The sequence below is a fragment of the Silene latifolia genome, chromosome 2, assembly GCF_048544455.1.
Source record: "Silene latifolia isolate original U9 population chromosome 2, ASM4854445v1, whole genome shotgun sequence".
In the NCBI taxonomy this organism is placed as follows: Eukaryota; Viridiplantae; Streptophyta; class Magnoliopsida; order Caryophyllales; family Caryophyllaceae; genus Silene; species Silene latifolia.
The window spans coordinates 14,737,986-14,763,156 of record NC_133527.1 but is presented as its reverse complement, the minus strand read 5'-3'; the positions used below and the strand labels follow the sequence as shown (position 1 = coordinate 14,763,156).

Sequence of the window (25,171 nt, the reverse complement as noted above, 5' to 3'; positions counted from 1 at the left end):
TGATTCCCGGAACTTTATCCTTTCCCAATGTGACCTTTTCTAAGGAGGCAAGAAATTCAAGTGTGGTGCTCCTCCTTGTGACAATTTTCTCATCAATGCAAGTATCTAAACCCACCTTCTCCAATAAAAGTCTAGTCATTGGCAACATACCCAATCTTTCAAGAGTATAAGAATAAAGAAACTTAGTGGTCACAACCGAGGACTTAGCGTCAAGCTTTTTGAAATTGGTAAGGACCGTGCCCGACAATGCCTCCCGGCCTAAATACTCTTGGGTTGGTTGAGAAGGGGCGGCTCTCTTCTTCCCCTTTGACGAATAAGCCGCGGTTTCCTTGGTCTTTCCCATAGTAACTCAAAATTCTCACAAAGCACAAGTTTTTGGAAACAAATTTGGGTGGGGACTTTCAACAAATACTTGGTAGGCACTACTTGAGTGTAGTGTTTACTAACTATTTGCTTAAGAAAAAATCATCCCACAAGTTTAGAAAATGGCTAAGGACAATTATCAACAACAAATGAAAGCAAAAAAACCGAAATTAAGCAAGGAATTTCGAATTTTTCGGACTAATAATGGACAAGGATAAGAATAAGGTGTTATACCTCCCTTTGATCCTTGTAGTTGTTGTTTGATGTGGAAATTGATGCAAGAATCCCAAATAAGTCCCTTAACCCAATAACAACCCAAAAATCTTCACAAAATTGATGAATTTCGAAACCCTAAGTTGGATTTCGCGGCACCAAACGACCAATTTCAGCACCTAGCTTGTTCGCGGAAATTGCAGTGGAAATGAACTTGTTGATGATTAATGATGATTTTGCACTTGATTTTGTTGAATTTGATCAAGATTTGAGGGAGTTGGGAGAATTGGATTTGGGTTTTTGAGTTGGGGAATATGAATAATTGAAGAAATGGGGGAAGAATGAGGGTATGTCGGGTCTTTGTTTAATTTGGACGGGTGTTTATGGGGGAAGGCGAACGGTGCGCCCAAAAGGGGTGAGGAAGGCGCACGGTGCACCCTGCGTGCTGGATTCGTGTCTTCCTCATCTCCAATCCTTCCTTTCTTGGCCGATTTTTTTAGCTCGCATGCTCCCATTCTTCATGTATTCACCTTAGGTTAGAAACCTTCACACTCAAACACACATTAACCTATAAAATGACATGAACGGTAATTTAAAATGCATGCAATATTAAAGTAGAAGGAAATTAATCCAAAAGTGCAATTACGGAATTAAAATGCAAAGCGAAATGTAAATATGCAAGGAAAAGAACTATTTACAAAGGTTTGTCATTTATTTAACGTCGATGGCTCGACAAGGTTGCACTTTCCATTAAGCCTCGTAAATGGGATCAATAAGATGTAGTGTTTCCACTTCACCCGCTTCAATGCCTTCATAATAATGCTTAAGTCGTTGTCCATTCACTTTCAAGACTTTCCCGGTCTTTAAACACTTGATTTCTATTGCTCCATGTGGAAAAACTTTCACCACCTCATATGGTCCCATCCATCTAGAGCGCAATTTTCCCGAGAAAAGTCGAAGATGATTTTGGAAAAGCAACACTTTCTCCCCAACTTGAAATACTCTTCTTGCAATCATATTGTCATGCCATGCTCTTGTCTTTGCCTTGTAAACCAACGCACTCTCATAAGAATCATTTCGAATTTCCTCCAATTCTTGGAGTTGAAGTTTCTTATGAAGGCCCACTTCATTCATTTGCAAATTGAACGACTTGACCGCCCAATAAGCCTGGTGCTCAAGCTCCACGGGTAAGTGACATGGTTTCCCAAAAAGTAGGCGGTAAGGGGACATCCCTATTGGTGTTTTGTAGGCCGTGCGATATGCCCACAAAGCATCATCCAATCTCAAACTCCAATCCTCGTGATCGGGATTCACCATCTTCTCAAGGATATCCTTGATCTCCCTATTAGAAACCTCGGCGTGGTCGTTGATTTGAGGGTGATAGGCCGTAGATACCTTATGAATTACCCCATACTTTTTGAGTAAAGCTCCAATGGCCTTGTTTCAAAAATGAGTTCCACGGTCACTTATCAAAGCTTTAGGAAAACCAAATCGAGAGAAGATGTTGGTTTTAAAGAATTCTCCAACCACCTTTGTATCATCGGTCTTGGTGGCCTTAGCCTCCACCCACTTCGAGACGTAGTCCACCGCCAGAAGGATGTAAATGTAACCACACAATGCGGAGAATGGTCCCATGAAGTCAATGCCCCACACATCGAATATCTCACAATGGATCATTGGGATTTGTGGCATTTCTCCTCATCTTGAAATGTTGCCAACTCTTTGGCATCTCTCGCAAGCCTTAACCAAGGAGTGTGCATCTCTAAAAAGTGTTGGCCAAAAGAAACCACTATCCAACACTTTCTTGTCCGTCTTCTTCGCACCAAAGTGACCCCCACAAGCATACTCATGGAAAAACTGGAGAATTGACATGATTTCGGTATCCGACACACACCTCCTTACTACTTGATCGACACAAAATTTCCACAAGTAAGGATCATCCCACACATAGTACTTGGAATCACTCTTGATTTTGTCTTTTTGATGTCGAGTAAAACCCGAAGGAAACTTGTTCAAGACCAAGTAATTCACTATGTGTACATACCAAGGTTCGGTAGACATCAAGGCAAGAAGGGCTTCATCCGGGAAGGTCTCCTTGATTGGAACTTGTGGCACAAAGGAGTCTTCTTGAATGATTCTACTAAGGTGATCCGCCACCATGTTGGTGGAGCCTTTCTTATCTTTGATCTCAATATCAAATTCACTCAAAAGTAACACCCACCACATCAATCGGGACTTAGATTCTTTCTTAGAGGCAAGGTGCCTCAAGGCCATATGGTCGGTGAAGATGATGGTTTTGGCTCCAAGGATATAAGAGTGGAACTTCTCTAGAGCAAATACTATCGCAAGGAATTCTTTTTTCGATGGTAGTATAATTCCGTTGAGCTTCATTCATCATGGTTGATACTGTCGTTTCGTACCAAAAATAAATACCTAAGTACAACTAACAGAAGTCAGCGGTAAGTAGGGTCGATCTCCACAGGGAGGCGGTGTACTATCTATTTGTCGATTTATCTGTCTAATGTCACTGATGGGGTTGAATTGATTGTGTTGACTAAACTAAAAAGGCTAAAGAAGAGAAATGAATAAGAGAATTAACAGTAAGAGGAAGGAAGTATGCTAGGAGTCGGTCCACCGTGGCAGCTATCAGATCTTATACTATCATGAATACTAAGGCGATTAGACTATTGATAAGAAGAGCTATGGTCGTCACCTTTCGGTCCTTAAACCGCCCTAGAGCGTAAACAGCTTAACTTTCGCCCTCACTGCAATACCCTATTGTAATTAAGCAAGTCTTCCCTTCCAATCTTTCGATCTAGGTCGGGGTTAACTAAATTTATGGTCTCCTGCATGCATTCATTCGACCGGATAACAATTAAATTGCCTAATACAATTCCTATCGCAAGACTAATCTATATAAGTCAGTTAAAACATTGCTACCACGGCTTCCCTAATCCTAACATACTAAGGGGATTTAGCTAGACATGAAATTAATAAGAACAATAAATAAAGAGGGAGAGGGAATAATAAACATTAAATAAAAAGAGAGAAAAGAGGGAAGAAATTATTGATATAAATGATCCGGAAATGAAAGAACAAAAGTAACAGGGAAAGTGACGGAAGAAAGTAACGTATATTGATCCCTGGATGATAACTAATGACATCCTAACTCCTATTTATAAGAAAATAGGAGTATAATTAAACCTAATGACGGAATTAGACTAAAAAGCCCAGCCCGTAGCAAAGTCCACTCGATCGAGTAACTAAATCACTCGATCGAGTGAACTTGACTCAAAAACAGCTCGATCGACCTAGAATAGGGCTCGATCGAGTAAGGCTATAAAGGAACTGGTCGATCGACTAAGCAAACAACTCGATCGATCGATTATTGCACCTAGAACCACTCGATCCGAGAATAAATCACTCGATCAAGTGAAACTTGACTTCAGACTCATCATTCTCGTTAGTTTGACTTGACTTGTCCTTTTAGCTCTCGAAACACCTTCACGCATCCCAAGACAGCAATAAATCCCGCTCCAAATCTACTCTTCCTCCAAATGCATGCTAAATGAGCGGTAAAAGGCTTGATTTCACTACTTTATGGTCCATTCCTGCAAATAAGACAAAATACACCAAAGTAGCATATTCGGGGCATTTCGTAGCATAAAACCACGATAAAAGCATAGAAATACGTGCATAAAATAGGCTAAAAAGACTATATAAAATGCACGTATCAAATCTCCCCAAACCAAACCTTTACTCGTCCTCGAGTAAACTGAAATGCAACTAATGGAACGGAAAAAGATAACTCAGAGCTAGCTACAAATGCCCACTTAAGCCAATTTAATGCAAGCAAACTAACACTTATAGCAAATAGTCAAATGCAACGAGTTATAGGATGTTTATAAATAAAGCTGAACCGTCGACCTTGCAAGCCTTTAACAATGGACTCTCACGGGTCACTCTTCTCTCATGAAGCAAAGGGTGAACATATATATATATAAGAGAGAAAGAAAAATAGTCGCTCACCTAGACTACGACCCACATAAACATGCACGCAACTAATATGATAGACAATTCTAACTACCGTACACACATTCCAACCAAACAAGGTCCTGTCACAGCCGAGGGCTTACAAAAATATGGTAAGTGAGGCAATGGGTAAGAAAAGGCAAAACATTTATGGGAATGTGGAGGTATAGGTGATCAAGCTAGTACCTAAACAGAACCATATATCAACATCCATTTCCAACTCAATTATGAAATAAGCACAATGCCCTTCATTTGGCATAAAACTCACCAAACCGAACCAAACATACTCCTTAAATGATAATGATAAAGCATAGGAGTGAAAACCGTCTCAACAAGACAACATCTTTTTTTTTTCTTTTTCTTTTCATTCTTTTTTTTCGGTTTCTTCATTTTTTCACATCATTTTTTTTTGATTTTTTTTCTCTTTTCACGTTTTTTTTTCTCTTTTCATCAACCTCCGTCTTTCTTTCTACCGACTCCAAATCAACAGAATACGAGCCAAACTCGATACAATAGACAATATACCGCAGAAACAATCTAAACTAGCTTGACAAGGCAGGCTAAATTTGGATGTAGCTAAGGGTCAACTGGCAAATTTGGCTAATGTGGAGTTAAATGGGTAAAAATGAAAGAAAGGGAAATTGTAAGCACCTCCCTGCGTGTGACACCAACCACTAACCCGAATGTATGCAGGCAAAAAGCAATTGAATTTCATATACGTGCAAATTGATGAACATGTTATGCAAGGAGTAACTACTCACAATCCTACATGAAACTGGTCATAAATGACACCAGTTTATAAGGCTCTAATTCTTAGAAATTATAAGTAGGTTGCCAAAATTTCAGGTCAAGTCTATTCGTTCAGCTAAATTTAAACATAAACTCGTAGATTATGCAATAAGACAATGCTAAAAGATAACAGTTCAATGCAAGGCTTAAGCAAAAAGACAAACGCAGTGCAATATCATCATGGAAATCTACCGTTTTGACTCAACCTATATGCTAAAATAAACGTGAATATTTTTGAATTTTTGAATTTTTTTCATTTTTTATGAGATTTTTGATTTTTATGAAAATAAACAACAATGCATACTGAAATTGAACGTGATAACAGAAATGCAATAAAAACAAGATGCAGACACAGATATGGATGCATAACCTCCCCAAACCAAACTGTACAATGCCCCCATTGTACCAAAACATGGAAAGGAAATGCAAACTGAAAGGAGAAAGAGAGTAAATGCGGAAAAACTCACAAGATTGCGCGAATAAGGGGACCTCCCCAAACCGACCATGAAATGGGAGGTTGCTAAGGGCCCGGAAAACCGTCTCAGGAAGCTAATCCAAGTCAAAAGCGTGAAAGGGCATCCAAAAACTGCTCGATCGAAGGGAATTGTGGTCGATCGAGTAGTTCCTCATCTTGCAGGTGCTCGATCGAGTAGAATGACTACTCGATCGAGTGATCCTCGGTGTAATTCCTGCAAAACGCAATAAAAACAGCCCGCAACTAACAAAGACAAGCTTAACTGAGACCGTCTATGGTATAAAAACCATTTAATACAACTGAAATGAATTAAAATGCAAAAATAAAATCGCCGGGTTGCCTCCCGGGTAGCGCTAGCTTCAGACAGGTCCCAACTCGACCTTCTTTTTTTCAAGCTCCTTTCAAACTAATCACAATCAAAACAGCTCAAAGCGTGCAACAACATGTCAAAAAGCTGCCCATGTGCTACACAAAAGAGTAAGTAGCACCAAAGTGGAACAGAGAAGTAGGAAATAAAAAGGTAAAACCGTTTAAGTCTAACAAATTTCCTATGCGAGCTCCTAAATTTATCCACAAAATATAGGAGCGCGGGAGCAATAGACGATAAAGTGGGGCTCCATTTCAGATTAACGGATTTATAATGATAAGGATGGCGAAAATTCGTTAAGTTGTAAGACCTACTAGGAAGGGGCAAAGCATTAGAATGTAAAGCATAAGTCAAACGAGGCAATTTACTATTTAAACAAACAATAATTAAATTATCGTTCACTACCTCAGGTTGATCGCTCTCAATGACGGAATCGTAGATAAAAGAATTTATTACCTCATCCGCGCTAGGAGTGATTACCGACTCAACTACCTCCTTGTCACCCTCCTCAGTGGAATTCAGCCCGTAAATCGCAGCCTCAAGCGCATCTAGCTCGACTTTGAATAAGGGGGATTCACCATAACCGTTATCATCGTCAAAATCGTCATCAAAATCAAGCCCAAATGACGAACCAAAGCTCCCAATGGCCAAACTACTCGATCGAGTAGAATCTTCATTCGATCGAGCAGTTTCCTCCTGATTTCCACTCGATCGAGTAGAATGTTCACTCGATCGAGTACTTTCTCCTGGAAAATCACTCGATCGACCGATATTAGTCACTCGATCGAGTGATTCCTCTTGTACAACGCTGAAATCCTCGTGTGGGGCAGTGAAATATGATAGAAACTCGTCATCCGAGTCATAGAGATCATCCTCAGCATTGGGTAACATGGTTTTCTCAGGGGAGAAACCGCTCTCAGCAAGGTATACCTCTTCTTCTTGCATCTCAGCTGCTAACTGAGCAATTTGTGACTCAAGCTTAAGGATTCGAGCGTCCATATGTTTATCACTCTCTTGCATTTTGGATACAAGCGTTCCCATTAAATATGTCAGCTCCGCGATCTCTTCTTCTTCCATCTCAGCTGCTAGCTGAGCAACTACAGACTCGAGCTTATCAACTCGCGAGACATATTCTTGTGCTTGGAATGCAAGTGTCTCCATCAAGGATTTCAGCTCCGCAATGTCTTCTTCTTGTATCTCAGGAGGATCTTGTTGCGGTGGCCATTGATAGGATGGATGTGGCGGCACAACTACAGCTGCATTGTGCTCAGCAGGACCACATCTCCCGCAGCAGATCACCGGTTGTTCCATATAATGGGACATCGGTGACGGGTCAAAGGTACTCAAGCCTTCCCTTTGACGGTCTTTCACCTAGAACTGTCTAGGTAGTACCTGTAAGGCCTATCAAAACAAAGACTCAAGGAAAAAGATCGGAACGGCCTCAAGGAAAAATCCCGAGGCTAAAAAAAACAGATAAAATTTAACAAATAAATAAATAGATTGCCTCCCGGAACGGCGCCAAAATTTGATACTGTCGTTTCGTACCAAAAATAAATACCTAAGTACAACTAACTGAAGTCAGCGGTAAGTAGGGTCGATCTCCACAGGAGGCGGTGTACTATCTATTTGTCGATTTCTCTGTCTAATGTCACTGATGGGGTTGAATTGATTGTGTTGACTAAACTAAAAAGGCTAAAGAAGAGAAATGAATAAGAGAATTAACAGCAAGAGGAAGGAAGTATGCTAGGAGTCGGTCCACCGTGGCAGCTATCAGATCTTATACTATCATGAATACTAAGGCGATTAGACTATTGATAAGAAGAGCTATGGTCGTCACCTTTCGGTCCTTAAACCGCCCTAGAGCGTAAAATGACTTAACTTTTGCCCTCACCGCAATACCCTATTGTAATTAAGCAAGTCTTCCTTCCAATCTTTCGATCTAGGTCGGGGTTAACTAAATTTATGGTCTCCTGCATGCATTCATTCGACTGATAACAATTAAATTGCCTAATACAATTCCTATCGCAAGACTAATCTATATAAGTCAGTTAAAACATTGCTACCACGACTTCCCTAATCCTAACATACTAAGGGGATTTAGCTAGACATGAAATTAATAAGAACAATAAATAAAGAAGGAGAGGGAATAATAAACATTAAATAAAAAGAGAGAAAAGAGGGAAGAAATTATTGATATAAATGATCCGGAAATGAAAGAACAAAAGTAACAGGGAAAGTGACGGAAGAAAGTAACGTATATTGATCCCTGGATGATAACTAATGACATCCTAACTCCTATTTATAAGAAAATAGGAGTATAATTAAACCTAATGACGGAATTAGACTAAAAAGCCCAGCCCGTAGCAAAGTCCACTCGATCGAGTAACTAAATCACTCGATCGAGTGAACTTGACTCAAAAACAGCTCGATCGACCTAGAATAGGGCTCGATCGAGTAAGGCTATAAAGGAACTGGTCGATCGACTAAGCAAACAACTCGATCGACTGATTATTGCACCTAGAACCACTCGATCGAGTAATAAATCACTCGATCAAGTGAAACTTGACTTCAATGACTCATCATTCTCGTTAGTTTGACTTGACTTGTCCTTTTAGCTCCCGAAACACCTTCACGCATCCCAAGACAGCAATAAATCCCGCTCCAAATCTACTCTTCCTCCAAATGCATGCTAAATGAGCGGTAAAAGGCTTGATTTCACTACTTTATGGTCCATTCCTGCAAATAAGACAAAATACACTAAAGTAGCATATTCGGGGCATTTCGTAGCATAAAACCACGATAAAAGCATAGAAATACGTGCATAAAATAGGCTAAAAAGACTATATAAAATGCACGTATCAATGGTGGATGCATATTGAATGACATGAGGTAGCTTCCCTACCCTTTGGCCTAAAACCGCGCCAAGGGCATAGTTGCTTGTATCCGTCATTATTTCAAATGGCTCATTTCAATTGGGTGCTTGTATGATGGGAGCCGTGATCAACTTCTCTTTGAGGGTATCAAAAGCTTTCTTACATTCTTCACTCATAATAAATTCACTTTCCTTTTGAAGAAGTTTGCACAAAGGGGCGGCAATCTTAGAGAAGTCTTTGATGAAACGCCGATAGAAGCCGACATGACCTAAGAAAGATCTCACTTCACGCACATTAGTAGGATAAGGCAAGGTGCGAATGGTATCGACCTTGGCCTTATCGATCTCAATTCCCCTAGAGGACACAACATGTCCCAACACTATTCCTTCCTCAACCATAAAATGACATTTCTCATGGTTAAGTACAAGGTTGGTTTCAATGCAACGTTGGAGGACCCAAGTTAAGTGACTCAAACAATCCTCAAATGATTCACCGTGGACGGTGAAATCATCCATGAATACCTCAATAAAATCCTCCGCATGTTTTGAAAAGATGCTCATCATGCACCTTTGAAACATTCTGGGCGCATTACAAATGCCAAAAGGCATTTTGCGGTACGCAAACATCCCAAAGGGGCATGTGAAAGTTGTTTTTGTTTGGTCCTCGGGTGCTATAGGGATTTGAAAGTAGCCCGAGTAACCGTCCGAAAAACAATAGTAAGATTTTCCCGCTAGCCTTTCCAACATTTGATCCATGAAAGGAAGCGAAAAATGGTCTTTCCGAGTGACCGCATTTAGCCTACGGTAGTCGATACAAACTCGCCACCCATTTTGAACTCGGGTGGGAATCAAGACACCGTCTTAGTTTTCGACTACCGTTAGCCCGGACTTCTTTGGAACAACTTGGGTTGGACTAACCCATTGACTATCCGAGATAAGGTAGATCATACCTACATGTAGAAGTTTGAGTACCTCTTTCTTCACAACTTCCATCATAGGAGGGTTCAAACGCCTTTGCGGTTGGCGAATGGGTTTGGTTTCTTCTTCCAAAAGAATCCTATGCATACACAATGTTGGGCTTATCCCCTTGATGTCGGCCATTGTCCATCCAATAGCCTCCTTGTGCTTCTTTAACACTTGAATGAGAGAGTCTTCTTGGCTACTTGTAAGCTTGCTTGAAATAATGACGGGCAAAGTTTCTTCTCCTCCTAGAAAAACTTACTTCAAGTGACTTGGCAAGGGCTTTAACTCAGCAATAGGAGCCTTCACTATTGAGGGAATAGGTCTCTCCTTCGGTAACTCTTCTAACAAAGAGGAAGAAATGAAACAAAAATCATGGACAGGGGTCTGGGCGCACGGTGCGCCCTGATGGACTGGGTTGGGCGCACGGTGCGCCTGGACTGCTGCCTTGTTTCGATTTCTTCCTATTCTTCCATGAATGGGGGTTGCTTCCAAGTCTTGAATAGTTTCCTGCAAATTACAAGACAAAGCATACCCAATATCTTCTCCAAGCATTCCATTAGTCAATTCAATATCCAACGAATCATCTTTACTTAATTCATAGAAGGTTTGAACATAGGTTCGAATATTTCCAAAAAGCATAGTGAAGAAGTCTCGGTGGGATATTTCATTGCCTTATAGATGTTATATTTAATCTTTTCATCTTCAAATTCCATGGTAAGACATCCACTAGACACATCTATCTTAGTGTTTGAGGTCTTCATGAAAGGTCTTCCCAAGAGGATGGGAGTGGAACCTTTTTCGGGCTCCATTTCGATCACAAAGAAGTCGGCGGGGAAGATCATGCCCCCCACCTTGACCAAAACATCCTCAATGATTCCCTTGGGATAAATGTTAGATCTATCAGCTAATGAAATAACCACATGAGTTGGTTTCAAAGGTCTCAACTTAAGAGACTCATAAAGATAGTGAGGTAAAACATTGATTAAAGCACCCAAATCGAGCATGGCTCTTTGGCACTCCAATTTGTGGACAATGGGCCCACGGGGGCGCTTGGGAGAGAGAACAAGCGTTTGCATTTTGTGGAGTCGCCACCAATTTATTGTGGAAAATTGGAAACCGTTCGAATACCTCGTGCCATGTCAAGACACAAAGTAGAGACATGAACACCAAGCAATCGTTACCCTTAGCATTCTATGTCTAGAATGACTCTCGTGGATGCAAATGAACACGGATGTTCACAGAGATCTGAAGTAAGGGGTGAGGGTACGTATTAGGAAGCTCTTTTGATCGAACACCTAATTCCGCCCGCCTCGATAGCGGCCTCTACTAATGATTAGGGACATCGTTTATACTCGATATATCGTCGATTATATGCATGCAATGCAACATCCATTAGATTAATCCTAGCATGTGAAGATTAGACTAAGTCGGTTAACACGTAATTTAGCATACAATTAATATCGAAGTAGGATTTAGAGTCAATTACATGTGAAGGCATACAAATGATATAATGAATAAAATTACAACGAATAAAATTACAATAATTAAAAATACAATAATTACAATGGGTTTATCGATTTATGTCTAAAATACCTTTAAAACGGATAATTTGAGAAAAAGAATAAAAGAAAGAATTAACGAACAAATCAGTAGGTGATAATACGATTAATAGTCAATTATACGTAAGCTAATTAAACTAGGTCAAGGCAGAACGGAAGTTCGAGACAAATCAACCGAACAGCGCAGCAGAGATCGCCCTTTGGAAGAGGCACGGCGATTCTTTGCGTCTGTTCCAAGGGTGAGTTCTGGCTGTGAAGCCGGAACTGCAAATCGTTAATATTGATTGGTGATTTTAAGGATCGATTAATATATTTACTCGGCTGGAAGTGATTATCAGATTATTTACATGTGATTAATGGTCATAAAAGCAACAAAACATGGATGAGACGAATGCAAACGAATTAATTACATGGATGAATGATTGATTAGTGACATGGGTGAACTAAATAGGTTAAACATGACGAATTAATGACAAATTAATGACGAATATGCGATGAATATGACGATAGACAGATGAAAATATATCAACGATCGAATTCCATAAACTCAATATGAAAGAATCGAATTTCTACAACCCGGATTGAGTTTAATGACAAAAACCCGCAAATATGAGATTATAAGGGATTTAAGTCGGAATTAACGATGAATTAAACGTGTTAATGATGAATAATATACATGTGAAATTATTGTGCTATCATGTCAAAGAATTAACAAGAAACAAACGAAACAAATAAAAATTTGACGAATTACAGTGGACGAAGGAAGAAGAAAGGAAGCAGGAACTGCGGCAGCCTCACGAAGAGGCGCAGCAGGTACTACGCTCCTTCGAAGAGGCGCAGCAGTTGCTGCGTCCTTTCTCGACGGTTTGTCTTCTGGAAATCCGTAAAAAGGGTTTTAAACGAGGTTTTAGAAATCGGTTTTAAGAGGTGCTTTCGACATAAACCTTTCATTAACGATACAAAAAGGTAAATAACAATAATAAAAAGAGATATTTACACCCTCAGACTTACATGTTTGACGAAACGAGATGAACTAAGTTTACGATTAGTGATGCTCGACTCGAATGTAGCGAAAGTGCCCTCGTAAGAGGAAAATGATTAAGATTAGTTAAGTTGATTGATGTGGAGTTGGTCAAATTGGTCGGTCATGCAAACGAGGCTGGTACTCAGAAGGATCCGAGCTTACGTGGTCGAATGTTCAAGCACGTAGACGCCAAAAAGTAAGAACAAAGGTCTAGAATGCAAAGGGAGAAGAGAAGGGCGGACACTCGCGTGAGAAATATGAGGAGCGAAGGCTTCTATTTATACTAATCACGTGAAGGAATAGGGTTTTCGGAGAGACTTTGGAAGTGAATCTCGGAAAGATATGAAAAAGATACGAAAAAATACGCAGAAAAGGACCTGGGAAGAGGCGCAGCAGTCACTGCGTCTCTTGGAAGAGGCGCAGCACCTGCTGCGTCTGTTCCCAAGTGGTTTCCTCCTGCGGAAGAAAGATTTCCGCGTTTAAGTTATGGAATAACGGGATAATTTGGTTTTCCTTAATATTTTGTATGAATATTACGGGAAATTGTTTACCAAAGATTAAAGATTGTGAAATATTTATAAAATATGGAATAGAAATATCTGGAACATTCCAGGAACATTCTGACTCGGGATTTAACGGTTATCAGAAAATGAAGACGGTTTTAGGCCCGGACTCCAAATGTACTTTAATTACTGTCAAAACGACCGTATCGGCGCGTAGATGACAATTAAGAGGTAGACATCAGTGTTTGAGCAATCACTTGACGATAAACTTACAAACTGTCACAAATCGTTCCGCGTACCAAACATGCGGCCCAATCATCACCGGGTGGTTTGCGAGGGGTGCAGAAATGAGGTATCTACACAATTCACCAATATTGAAAGGAATAGTGAACATGCCCGGATCACCACATTTTTGTGGTAAACCTTTTGAAACATAGCCGAGACATGTTCACTAGCCCTCACTTTCTTCATACTCTTAGCTTTGTTGATCCTCTTAGTAGTGCACAATTCTTTCAAAAATTTAGCATGTTTTGGCACACTACTAAGAAGGTTAAGTAGAGGGATGTTTACCTCCACCTTCCGAAAAATTTCATAGAGGCTTGAGATCTTCTTATCAAGGACCCTTGTGTCATTCAAAGCACTTGGAAAGGGAGCTTGTGGCTCGTATTCCGGAAGTGGTTCATTAACCCGCACTTGCTTGGGTGTAGATGCTTTCAATGTTCCACCACTACTTCAATTTCTATTGGGGCTGGTGTCCTTTACAGTTTGTGCAAGGACTTATAAATCTCTAAAAGGATCAAAGGGCATACTTTTGGTATTATTATCAGTTGATCCACGTTTATCAATAACGGTTGGCTTGCTAGATAAGTTTGACGTTATTGTCATACAGATGGCGGTGATCAACTGGTCCCTAAAAGTCACACCTATAGGATACGTTTGAGAGATGTGACGGTATGAAAATACAGTCATATTGATGCCAAATTGACTAACCAGTTAGTCCGAGTTATTTGACTAATAATTAGTTAAAATGTGATGTTGAGATATTTTATTTAATACGGATTAAATAAAAATGGCTAAGACGAATTAAGCGGTTAATTCGTAAAATTAAATATAAGCGATTTATATTTGATTAATGTATATTGGATAAATTAAATTATACGATATTGTCTTTGTCGGACACGTATTAATAATTCAACTAATCCGTGTTATTAGTTGATGCTTTAATATCCGATAACTGATGACATTTTATAATGAAACCGTGTCATATACATTTAGCGATTTACGAACCGGACCATGAGCTAAAACTAAAAGGAAGTGGAAGCCCACTTCCCTAGGGGCCTCACGGTTTGGCCGAATGAGAGGAGACAAAAAGGAGAGCCTCTCCTCACTTGTAACCTAATCATTCATTTGAGAAAACTTTAGGGTTTTGAGAAAATTGCCTCTCAAAATTCGGATCTCACATCCAACGAAAACTCACAAAATAATCCTCTCAATATTGCAAGGCAATTAGAGGATTCATTCTAGCACAAGGGCATTTCTCGGACAATCTTGGGTGCATCATTTAGGAGGAGATCTACTTTGATCTCTCATTGCCATTTTGCACTAGGACCGGAGGTTATTACTTAATCTTTATCGTTTCATTGTGTTTTTCGTTTATGACTATAAATCACGTATAAAATTTGCGTTATAATCCTTCTATTTATGGGTTTTATACGGATATTACCCCACAAGTGGTATCAGAGCGAGGCCACGTAAATTTTTCTATGTGATTTTCATCAAACGGATTTGAATCGATATTTTTTTTGATTAAATTCCTTGCGGCACATTTTTTTTATCTCGGCAATTTTTTTAATTGCTGCGTTTTTTGTTTTTTTTGTGCCTAGGGATCCGTGTCTTGATTACACGGCGTTGGTTGTCGTTTGTCTTGTTTTCATTTTGATCTTTGCATATTGTTTTGTAATCGATATTCATCGCAATATGTTAAAGATCTATCAAAATGATTGCATAACATTTCGTGCGGCACATTTTTTTTTCTGTCTCGGCCAAAATTTGGGAAAACCGTGTGGCCTTATTTTTCACGGCCTGTTTTTTTTTTTCGTTTTTGCCTTGATTTGCGTGCCACACAATTTTGTTAGATCGTTCGATCTCTTGTTTTCAATCATTCTTTACATGTTGTAATTTTAATCGATAATTATTGCAATATATTGAAGATGTATCAATTGTAGTTTGTTTTCTATACGGATTAGATTAAAATTGCAATTGTGTTTTATCAAACCGTTTTGTTTTGATCTTTTGTTGCTCACGATTTTGAGCCGTATGAATTTTTTTTTTTTTTTTTGGCTTTTTGATGCTCTCGGCTTTACAGCATTTAAAAAAAAAAAAAAAAATTTTTTTTTTCGTGGTACTGTTCACTGTTCACGTCCAGCAGTGAGAAAAAAAAAATTTGTTTTTTTTTTTTTTTTCGGCCATTATTGCATAATACGGATTTATGCACTCGCTTGATAGTGAAACGGTTCACCCACGCAAAATAAAATTACTTTAACACGATTTAAAGTAACGGATTATCATGAATTAAAATTAAGTTGATGAAGCAGTTTTGTCACATAATTTTAATTGTTTAAAGGTGGTTTGGATAAATTTAACATAATTACGGAATTATGTCATGAATAAATTTAATTTAGTTGATGCATTTTATTTATCGTTCTTGTTTAATTTGAATGCTTTTAATTACGTATTTATTTATTTTTGCAAACGGTTGTAACTTAGTGTGGCCTTAGTAGAACGTGTTACCGTAATGATGGAACACGGTCTTGGTTGTATTTTGAGATCTCGTATCTCCCTTTTTATTTCTTTTAATTACAGTTTTTATTTAGAATGTAAATAGGTTTACATTTTGTAAATTTTAAATTGTAATTTTGAGAAGACTAAAGATGGAGACCGGATGCTCACTCCCGCTACATGGATCAAGATGGAACATCAAGACAAGCTTCTCGGGTCCAACGGTGGATTCCAAAGTTGTTTTATGTTCTTTTTATTAGGATAGGCCACACTAGGAATTTTTATTTACGTATTGCATTCATTTATTTATTTTATCGTAACGATTGTATGCATTATATTCCGCCTAAAAACCAAACCACCTAATATTTGCATGAAAACTGACACATATAGAGGTCACGAGTTAGTTTTCTTTGACATTCTCATGTCACATGATTTTAAGCCATCACCCAAATTAATTCATTCACGCAGACGCTAGTTATTCGTTCACTTAATATGAATTATAATTTAGTTGATGGGATCTTCCTCGTATAAACAAAAATTGAGAATAGTCTTTATAGGTCAAACTCCAATGGGTCCCTTCTTCGTCGGTAGGCATAATATGACCCCTTCTACGTCGGGTAAGTTGGAACTGATTGACCTATTTTATCTCAACACTATGGTCACTCGTACGATCCTGTGACTATGGTGGACTATAGATAGGATTTACGGAAATCTATCGACCAAGAGTTCTTACGGAAGAATTAGCTAAACAGTTGGCTTATCAATTTACAGAAATTGAGTCTTGGGATCACTTGTATCATTCTTGAGGGAGATCAATTATGCAAGTGCAAGAGTCTACACGTTAAAATGAATTTTAAATAGACTTAAATCACCTCGATGAGTTGCTTATTTCGTTTTTGTTTTTCTTTCTTTTTCAGTGTAGATCACGAACTTTTAAACTGCTAATAACAAATGGCTGGTCACTTGAACGACCCAATGCCAAGTGCCACATTGGACCGTGAGTCCTGGCCGGATCTTCATGAATCGGATGAATCGATCAACTCGATCAAGAATGATGGATCAAACTTCGCGGACTGGGAGGCAGCATTACGGAATGCTGCCGCTGCTGACGGGAAGCTCAAATTTCTGCTTGAGCTCATGCCGTCAAACCCAGGCCCCACGGCTGGAATTAACGAGATCGACAAGTATAACGATTTCGCCTTGGAAGCGGGTGCGATTAAAAACGTAATCATTTTTGCAATGGAACCCAAGTTGCAGAAACGCTTCATAGCCCAAGGTGCAAACAAGATTTTCACCACGCTCACCAAGGAATTCTCGAAAGCACCGAGAATCGTGACCTATGAGCATACCACTCGCTTCTTTGATGCGAGACTCCAGAAGGGCCAACCGGTTAGCCCACACATTCTCAGCATGATTGAGAATGTCGAGAACCTGGAGACGCTTGATTGTAAAATCAGCGAGAACATCGTGATTGACCGCATGCTTCATTCACTCCACGATGGTTTTTCGCAATTTAGAGCGAATTACTATATGAATGATTTGAAGAAAAGTCCCCATGAACTGCACTCCCTTCTCGTGACGGCACCGAGAAGGACATGAAGTTCAGTGGGAGCATGAAACAGGATGTTCTCGTTGTGTCAAACAAGGGCAAAGGTAAGGGCAAAGTTCAGCCCGGGCCTAGCGGAGGCAAACCGAAGTTTAAAAAGTCGGGTTCGGGTAAGAGTGGGCCTGGTGAGTCGAGCACCTCATCAGGCGCGACAAAGAGCAAGAATGAAAACATGGAATGCCATCATTGCCACAAGACTGGGCATTGGAGGCGTACATGTCCTGTTTATCATGAGGACTTAAAGGCAGGTCGTGTTAAACCCGTTGGTATGTCTTCTTCTTCTTCTACTTTATTCATATGATTGAGATTAACCACGCAAGTTACGGAACTTGGGTACTTGATACTTGGTTATGGTTCTCATCTGTGTAATCATGTGCGGGGGCTCCGAAACATCGAACCCCTCGTAAAGGGTGAGGTGGACTGCGTGTCGGGAATGGAGCACGAGTGGTCTGCCGTCTCGAGGGGAACATACGTGATCCGACTTCCTAGCGGATTTGAGTTATTTTTATATAACTCGCTATTATGTACCCATCTTTCCAAAAACATTATTTCAGTTTCCGCACTTGACAAACTTGGTTTTTCATTTGTAATAGAGAATAATACTTGCATTTTCTCATTACACGATATGATTTATGGCAAGGCGGTCTCCATGAACGGAATTTATGTTTTAGATCGGACCACCGAAATATTACACGTAATGAATAAAAGGTTAAAGGTTGGTGACAAAGATCAAACGTATCTATGGCAATCGCCGTAGTATGGGACACATTAATGAGAAACGCGAAAATGTGACTCATCAAGAATGGAGCTATCTCGGCCTTTGATTTTCAATCATTTGGCACGTGTGAATCATGTCTCATAGGTAAGATGACTCGTATTTCCTTCAAAGGTGTTGGAATGCGCGCTGCTGACCTATTAGGACTCATACACACGGATGTATGTGGACCTATGTCAATCACCGCACGAGAAGGCTATAGGTATTTTATCACTTTCACGGACGATTTAAGTAGATATGGATATGTCTACTTAATGAAGCACAAAAGTGAATCCTTTGAGAAATTCAAAGAATACCAGAATAGGGTACAGAACCTATTGGGCAGAAAGATTAAAACACTACGTTCAGATCGTGGTGGCGAGTATCTTTCTCACGAGTTTGATCAACACCTCAAAGACTGTGGGATTGGCTTACAGTTAACTCCACCTGGAACACCTCAATTGAATGGTGTGTCCGAACGGAGAAATCGAACTCTACTTGATATGGTTCGATCCATGATGAGTCACACCGTGTTGCCTGACTCATTATGGGGTTATGCTCTTCATCACCGCTCTAATACTTAACCGAAGTCCGTCTAAAGTCATTGACAAGACTCCATATGAACTATGGAAGGGAACGGTCCCTAACTTGTCCTTTATACGGGTTTGGGGCTGCGAGGCTTATGTCAAGTGGAGACACGAGGATAAGCTCGGCCCGCGATCGGTCAAGACATACTTTATAGGTTATCCTAAAGGAACGCTTGGTCATTACTTTTATTCGCCAACCGAACAACGTGTTTTTGTTGCGGCTAGTGCGACATTCTTAGAGAAGGAATTTCTCGAGAATGCAAAGAGTGATAGAACCTTCGACCTGTCGGAGGTTCCAGAACCAAATACCGAGCAACCATTGGAGGAATCAATTCCTACAATCCCGGCTGCGGTGAATATTCCTGAGGAACCTAGGAGGTCGGGAAGAGTCTCTATTCCTCCGGACAGATACATTGGTATGGTCGAGGAACATGACATAGATGACATTCTACTCTTAACGAGTAGTGAACCCGCAACCTATAAAGGTGCCATGACTAGTTCTGACTCAAAGCTATGGCTTGAGGCCATGCAATCCGAGATGGACTCCATGTATGAGAACAACGTGTGGGATCTTGTTGACTTACCTGCTAAGGTTCGTCCCCTTCAATGCAAATGGCTTTACAAGATAAAGCATTCTGTGGAAGGTCAACAAGATATCTACAAAGCACGACTAGTTGCTAAAGGTTTCACCCAAGTGCCAGGTTTGCACTACGATGAAATTTTTGCACCCGTAGTCATGCTGCGTTCCATTCGGATTATCTTAGCGATTGCCGTTTTTCATGACTATGAAATCTGGCAAATGGACGTGAAAACCGCCTTCTTAAACGGCTTTTTGGAGGAAGAGTTGTACATGGCACAACCCGAAGGTTTCATCGATCCAGAACATCCTAAGAAAGTGTGCAAGCTTAAGCGTTCCATTTATGGACTTAAGCAAGCATCAAGGAGTTGGAATCATCGCTTCGACCAAGTGATAAAAGAAAATGGATTTACTCGATCGGTCGAGGAACCATGTCTATATATCAAGTCGAGTGGGAGCAAGATTGTCTTCCTAATATTGTATGTTGACGACATACTCCTGATTGGGAACGACATACCTCTCTTAACTTCGGTGAAAGTATGGTTGAAAAACCATTTCCAGATGAAAGATCTGGGTGACGCACAAAGAATTCTGGGCATCCGTATCTATCGAGATAGATCACGACGGATGTTATCTCTCGATCAGAGTCTTACATAGACAAAGTCCTAGAGAGATTCAGCATGACTAACTCCAAGAAGGGGTTTCTTCCTATGGCTCCAGGGGTGCATTTGAGCAAGTCTCAGGCACCAGAGACACCGGAAGAGAAAGAGCGCATGACACGGATTCCTTATGCTTCGGCTATAGGATCAATCATGTATGCCATGATATGCACACGTCCGGACGTGGCATATGCATTGAGTATGACAAGTCGATTCCAACAAAGATCCGGGTGAATCACATTGGCTGGCTGTCAAGAACATTCTTAAGTACCTACGGAGGACTAAAGATTGGGCATTGACTTATGGAGGCCCTCAAAAGCTATGCGCAACCGGTTATGCAGATGCTAGCTTCCAAACAGATCGAGATGACTCGAAATCTCGATCTGATTCGTTTTTACTCTTAATGGCGCTGCGATCACCGGGAAGAGTTCCAAAACAAATCACATTACAAGAGATTCTACGACTGAGTCCGAGTACTATGCCGCGTCTGAAGCTACAAAGGAAGCGATATGGATGCGTCAATTCTTACATAGACTATCTGTAGTGCCTAGTTCGAATGACCCGATCACCATCTATTGCGACAATAGTGGTGCCATCTTCCAAGCTAAGGAGCCAAAGTCTAGCAACAAGTCTAGACATGTACAACGGAAAGCTCATCTAATCCGAGATTACGTGGAGCAAAAGGAAGTAGTGATAGAAAAGATTGCTACAGATGATAACATAGCAGATCCTCTCACTAAACCATTACGACAAGATAAGCATGAAGGGCACGTTAATTCCATGGGAATTAAACGTGTTCCTAAGTTGTAGTACTCTTGTATGGATTAGATTCATTCCCTTTTGTACTCTATACGACATCATCGTTTTGATATTTATATATTTTGTTTTTCATGTGGAATTGTGCGACAATTTTTGAACACCACAAAGTGAACTGAACAAACATTATATTTTTAGTCCTTAATTGCCCACATGAGCTGATAACTCTGGCAATTATTTTGTGACGTTGGTTGATGGTGGGTTCAACGAGCCATAAGTCAACCGGTTGACTGACCAATCACAGAGGCGATTTATACGGATATTTCGTAGGACACAATTGTGACATCGACGTGGAGTCCTAAATGTTTTATAACATTCGGTGCCCGGTCGTGGATAGGACTTCCATGGTGATCCTAAGAGTCGATTCTTTTGACTATCGACTGTCTCTTGAGACTAAGGCAGATTTTGGGTGACTTTGGTTTCTTTCTCACGGTCATCCGTAACAGGGGCCAAGTAGATTTTTTCTTGGTCATTTCATGTTGTGCTTAGATCGGAAGGAGTCGAGTTGAAGGAAATATTCAGCCTTTATCGTGGTACTCGATATTTCTCGGGGCCACTCGAGGAGTCAGAATCGAAATGCATGGCCATGCTCGGATACGGATTCGTTTTATCGGTTAAGTTACTCTCTAGTCTGGGAAACCACTCTTGATCCAGATCGATTGTAAAATACGACCTTTGCGGATCCGGATCCGCAAATTGTTTTACATTGAGTGGGAGAAATTTTAAATGAATATGAGAATCGGTTATCGCACATACACTTGTACGGACAAGTGGGAGTTTGTTGGAGCTGTGTCCTCCAGTTAGTGCGGATAACGTCATTGCACATACACTTGTACGGACAAGTGGGAGCTTGTTAGGGGCTGGTGTCCTTTACGATTAGTGCAAGGACTTATAAACCTCTAAAAGGATCAAAGGGCATACTTTTGGTATTATTATCGGTTGATCCACGTTTATCAATAACGGTTGGCTTGCTAGATAAGTTTGACGTTATTGTCATACAGATGGCGGTGATCAACTGGTCCCTAAAAGTCACACCTATAGGATACGTTTGAGAGATGTGACGGTATGAAAATACAGTCATATTGATGCCAAATTGACTAACCAGTTAGTCCGAGTTATTTGACTAATAATTAGTTAAAATGTGATGTTGAGATATTTTATTTAATACGGATTAAATAAAAATGGCTAAGACGAATTGAGCGGTTAATTCGTAAAATTAAATATAAGCGATTTATATTTGATTAATGTATATTGGATAAATTAAATTATACGATATTGTCTTTATCGGACACGTATTAATAATTCAACTAATCCGTGTTATTAGTTGATGCTTTAATATCCGATAACCGATGACAGTTTATAATGAAACCGTGTCATATACATTTAGCGATTTACGAACCGGACCATGAGCTAAAACTAAAAGGAAGTGGAAGCCCACTTCCCTAGGGGCCTCACGGTTTGGCCGAATGAGAGGAGACAAAAAGGAGAGCCTCTCCTCACTTGTAACCTAATCATTCATTTGAGAAAACTTTAGGGTTTTGAGAAAATTGCCTCTCAAAATTCGGATCTCACATCCAACGAAAACTCACAAAATAATCCTCTCAATATTGCAAGGCAATTAGAGGATTCATTCTAGCACAAGGGCATTTCTCGGACAATCTTGGGTGCATCATTTAGGAGGAGATCTACTTTGATCTCTCATTGCCATTTTGCACTAGGACCGGAGGTTATTACTTAATCTTTATCGTTTCATTGTGTTTTTCGTTTATGACTATAAATCACGTATAAAATTTGCGTTATAATCCTTCTATTTATGGGTTTTATACGGATATTACCCCACAATTTCATCTTCAATCACAACCTCTACTTCATGAACAATCGGTAAGGGTTTAGATTTCTTAGGAGGCTTGGGTGCCTCTACTAACTCCCTACCATTCCTCAAGAAAACCGCTTGAGCTTGTTCCTTGGTGGGTGGAGGAATTGTATGAGAAGGGAGACTCCCTCCTTGAGTGGGTTATTTAGTAAGTGAGTTGATAATTTGACCCACTTGAGGCTCAAGGTTACCAATCCTATAGTCGGTGAGCCGATTTTGTTGGAGCATGACAGTTTGAAACTCTTTGGTATTGGTTTGAAATTCCCTAGTATTGGCTTGCAAGGCTTGGTTTTCTTTTTGCATTGTGTGGACAATGGGCCACGGGGGCGCTTGGTGAACAAGCGTTTGCATTTTTGTATGGAGTCGCCACCAATTTTTATGGGAAATTGGAACCGTTCGAATACCTCGCGTCATGTCAAGACACAAAGTAGAGACATGAACACTAAGCAATCGTTACCCTTAGCATTCTATGTCTAGAATGACTCTCGTGGATGCCAATGAACACGGGAGTTCACAGAAATCTGGAGTAAGGGGTGAAGGTACGTATTAGGAAGCTCTTTTGATCGAACACCTAATCCCGCCCGCCTCGATAGCGGCCTCTACTAATGATTAGGGAAGTTATTCGTACTTGATATATCGTCGGCTACATGCATGCAATGCAATATCCAAGTTTTAATCCTAGCATGTGAGAATTAATACTAAATCGGTTGACAATTAATTAGCAAACAATTGGGTCGAATTGGGATTTAATGTTGATTACATGTGAAAACATACAAATGATAAAGGAGATACAATGATTATGAATTACAATAATAAAAAATTACATTAATTACATCGGATTAGGCGATTTATGTCGAAAATACCATTAAAACGGATAATTTGGGAAAAAAAAGAATAAAAGAAACAAAGAAGGAATTAAATAAAATAACGAACAGGAATTAGCGTGATATTACGGATAATAGTTAATTATACGTAAGCTAATTAAACTAGGTCAAGGCAAGAACGGAGTTCAGGGACAGAAATCAACCAGGAACAGGCGCAGCAGAGCTGCGTCCTTTGGAATAGGCGCAGCAGTCGCTGCGTCTGTTCCTTGGCTCAGTTCTGGCTGTGAAGCCGTGATTGCGAGCCGTTAATGTCAATTGGTGATTTAATGGTCAATTGGTATTATTTACTCGGATGAAAGTGATTAATATGTTAATTTACATGTGATTGGGTCGTGAAAACAGTAAAACATGGATGAGACGGATGCAAACGAATTAATTACAAGATGGAATAATGACAGAAGTGAAAAATATTAATGAGTCAAACAAATTAATCAATTAATTAGGTTAAATACAATGGATTAATGTCGACAACAGATGAAAACTATATCAAAGACGAATTCCAGAAACCCAATATGGACGAATTGAATCTCTACAACCCGGAATTGAATTTAATGACGAAAACCCGCAAATATTGGATTATAAGGGATTTAAGTCGGATTCATGATGATTAAAACATATTAATGATGATGAATAATGATATACATGTGAATTATATTCTATCGTGATGAAGAATTAACAAACAAACGGAACAAATAAAAGAAGACGAATAACAGAGGACGAACGAAGAAGAAAGGAAGCAGGAACTGCGGCAGCCTCACGAAGAGGCGCAGCAGGAACTGCGCTCCTTCGAAGAGGCGCAGCAGTTGCTGCGTCCTTTCTCGACGGTTATCTACTGGAAATCCGTAAAAAGAGGTTTTAACAAAGGGTTTTGTACATCGGTTTTAATGGTATTTTCGACGTAAACCTTACAATTGATTATACAATAAATAAAATACAATAAATAAAAGGAGATTATACACCCTCAGACTTACATGTTGACGAAACGAGAAGGACTAAGATATCGATTAGTGATGCTCGACGCGAATGCAAAGAAAGTGCCCTCGTAAGAGGAAAACGATTAAGTTAATTAAGTTGATTGATGTGGAATTGGTCAAATTGGTCGGTCATGCAAACGGGGAGGCTGGTACTCAGAAGGATCCGAGCTTACGTGGTCGAAAGTTCAAGCACGTAGACGCCAAAAGTAAGAACAAAGTCTAGAATGCAAAGGGAGAAGAGAAGGGCGGACACTCGCGTGAGAAATATGAGGAGCGAAGGCTCCTATTTATACTAATCACGCGACAGAATTAGGGTTTCGGAGACTCTTTGGAAGTGAATCTCGGAAAGATATGAAAAAGATACGAGAAACATGCGAAAAGGACACGGGAAGAGGCGCGCGAGCCATGCGTCTCTTGGAAGAGGCGCAGCACCTGCTGCGTCTATTCCCAAGGGGTTTCCTCCTGCAGAAGAAAGATTTTCGTGTTTGAGTTATGGTAGGACG

General features: G+C 40.0%; 1 protein-coding gene across 1 annotated transcript; it reads right to left on the bottom strand.

Annotated features, from left to right (window-relative positions):
• Window positions 1-1,326: 1,326 nt before the first annotated feature.
• On the bottom strand, window positions 1,327-2,268 carry LOC141634568 (uncharacterized). Its single transcript, XM_074446678.1, has 2 exons — window positions 2,107-2,268; window positions 1,327-2,013 (listed from the first exon to the last, which is right to left on the bottom strand). The coding sequence occupies exons 1-2, from the start codon at window positions 2,266-2,268 to the stop codon at window positions 1,327-1,329; spliced, it is 849 nt and encodes a 282-aa protein (XP_074302779.1).
• Between the last annotated feature and the right edge of the window lie 22,903 nt (window positions 2,269-25,171).

Excerpts from the sequence above, each read along its gene's own strand:
- LOC141634568 (XM_074446678.1), bottom strand. The coding sequence starts at position 2,268 with ATGCCACAAATCCCAATGATCCATTGTGAGATATTCGATGTGTGGGGC. Across the intron at positions 2,014-2,106 it reads CCAAGACCGATGATACAAAG|GCCATTGGAGCTTTACTCAA; the intron begins GTGGTTGGAGAA and ends TTTTGAAACAAG.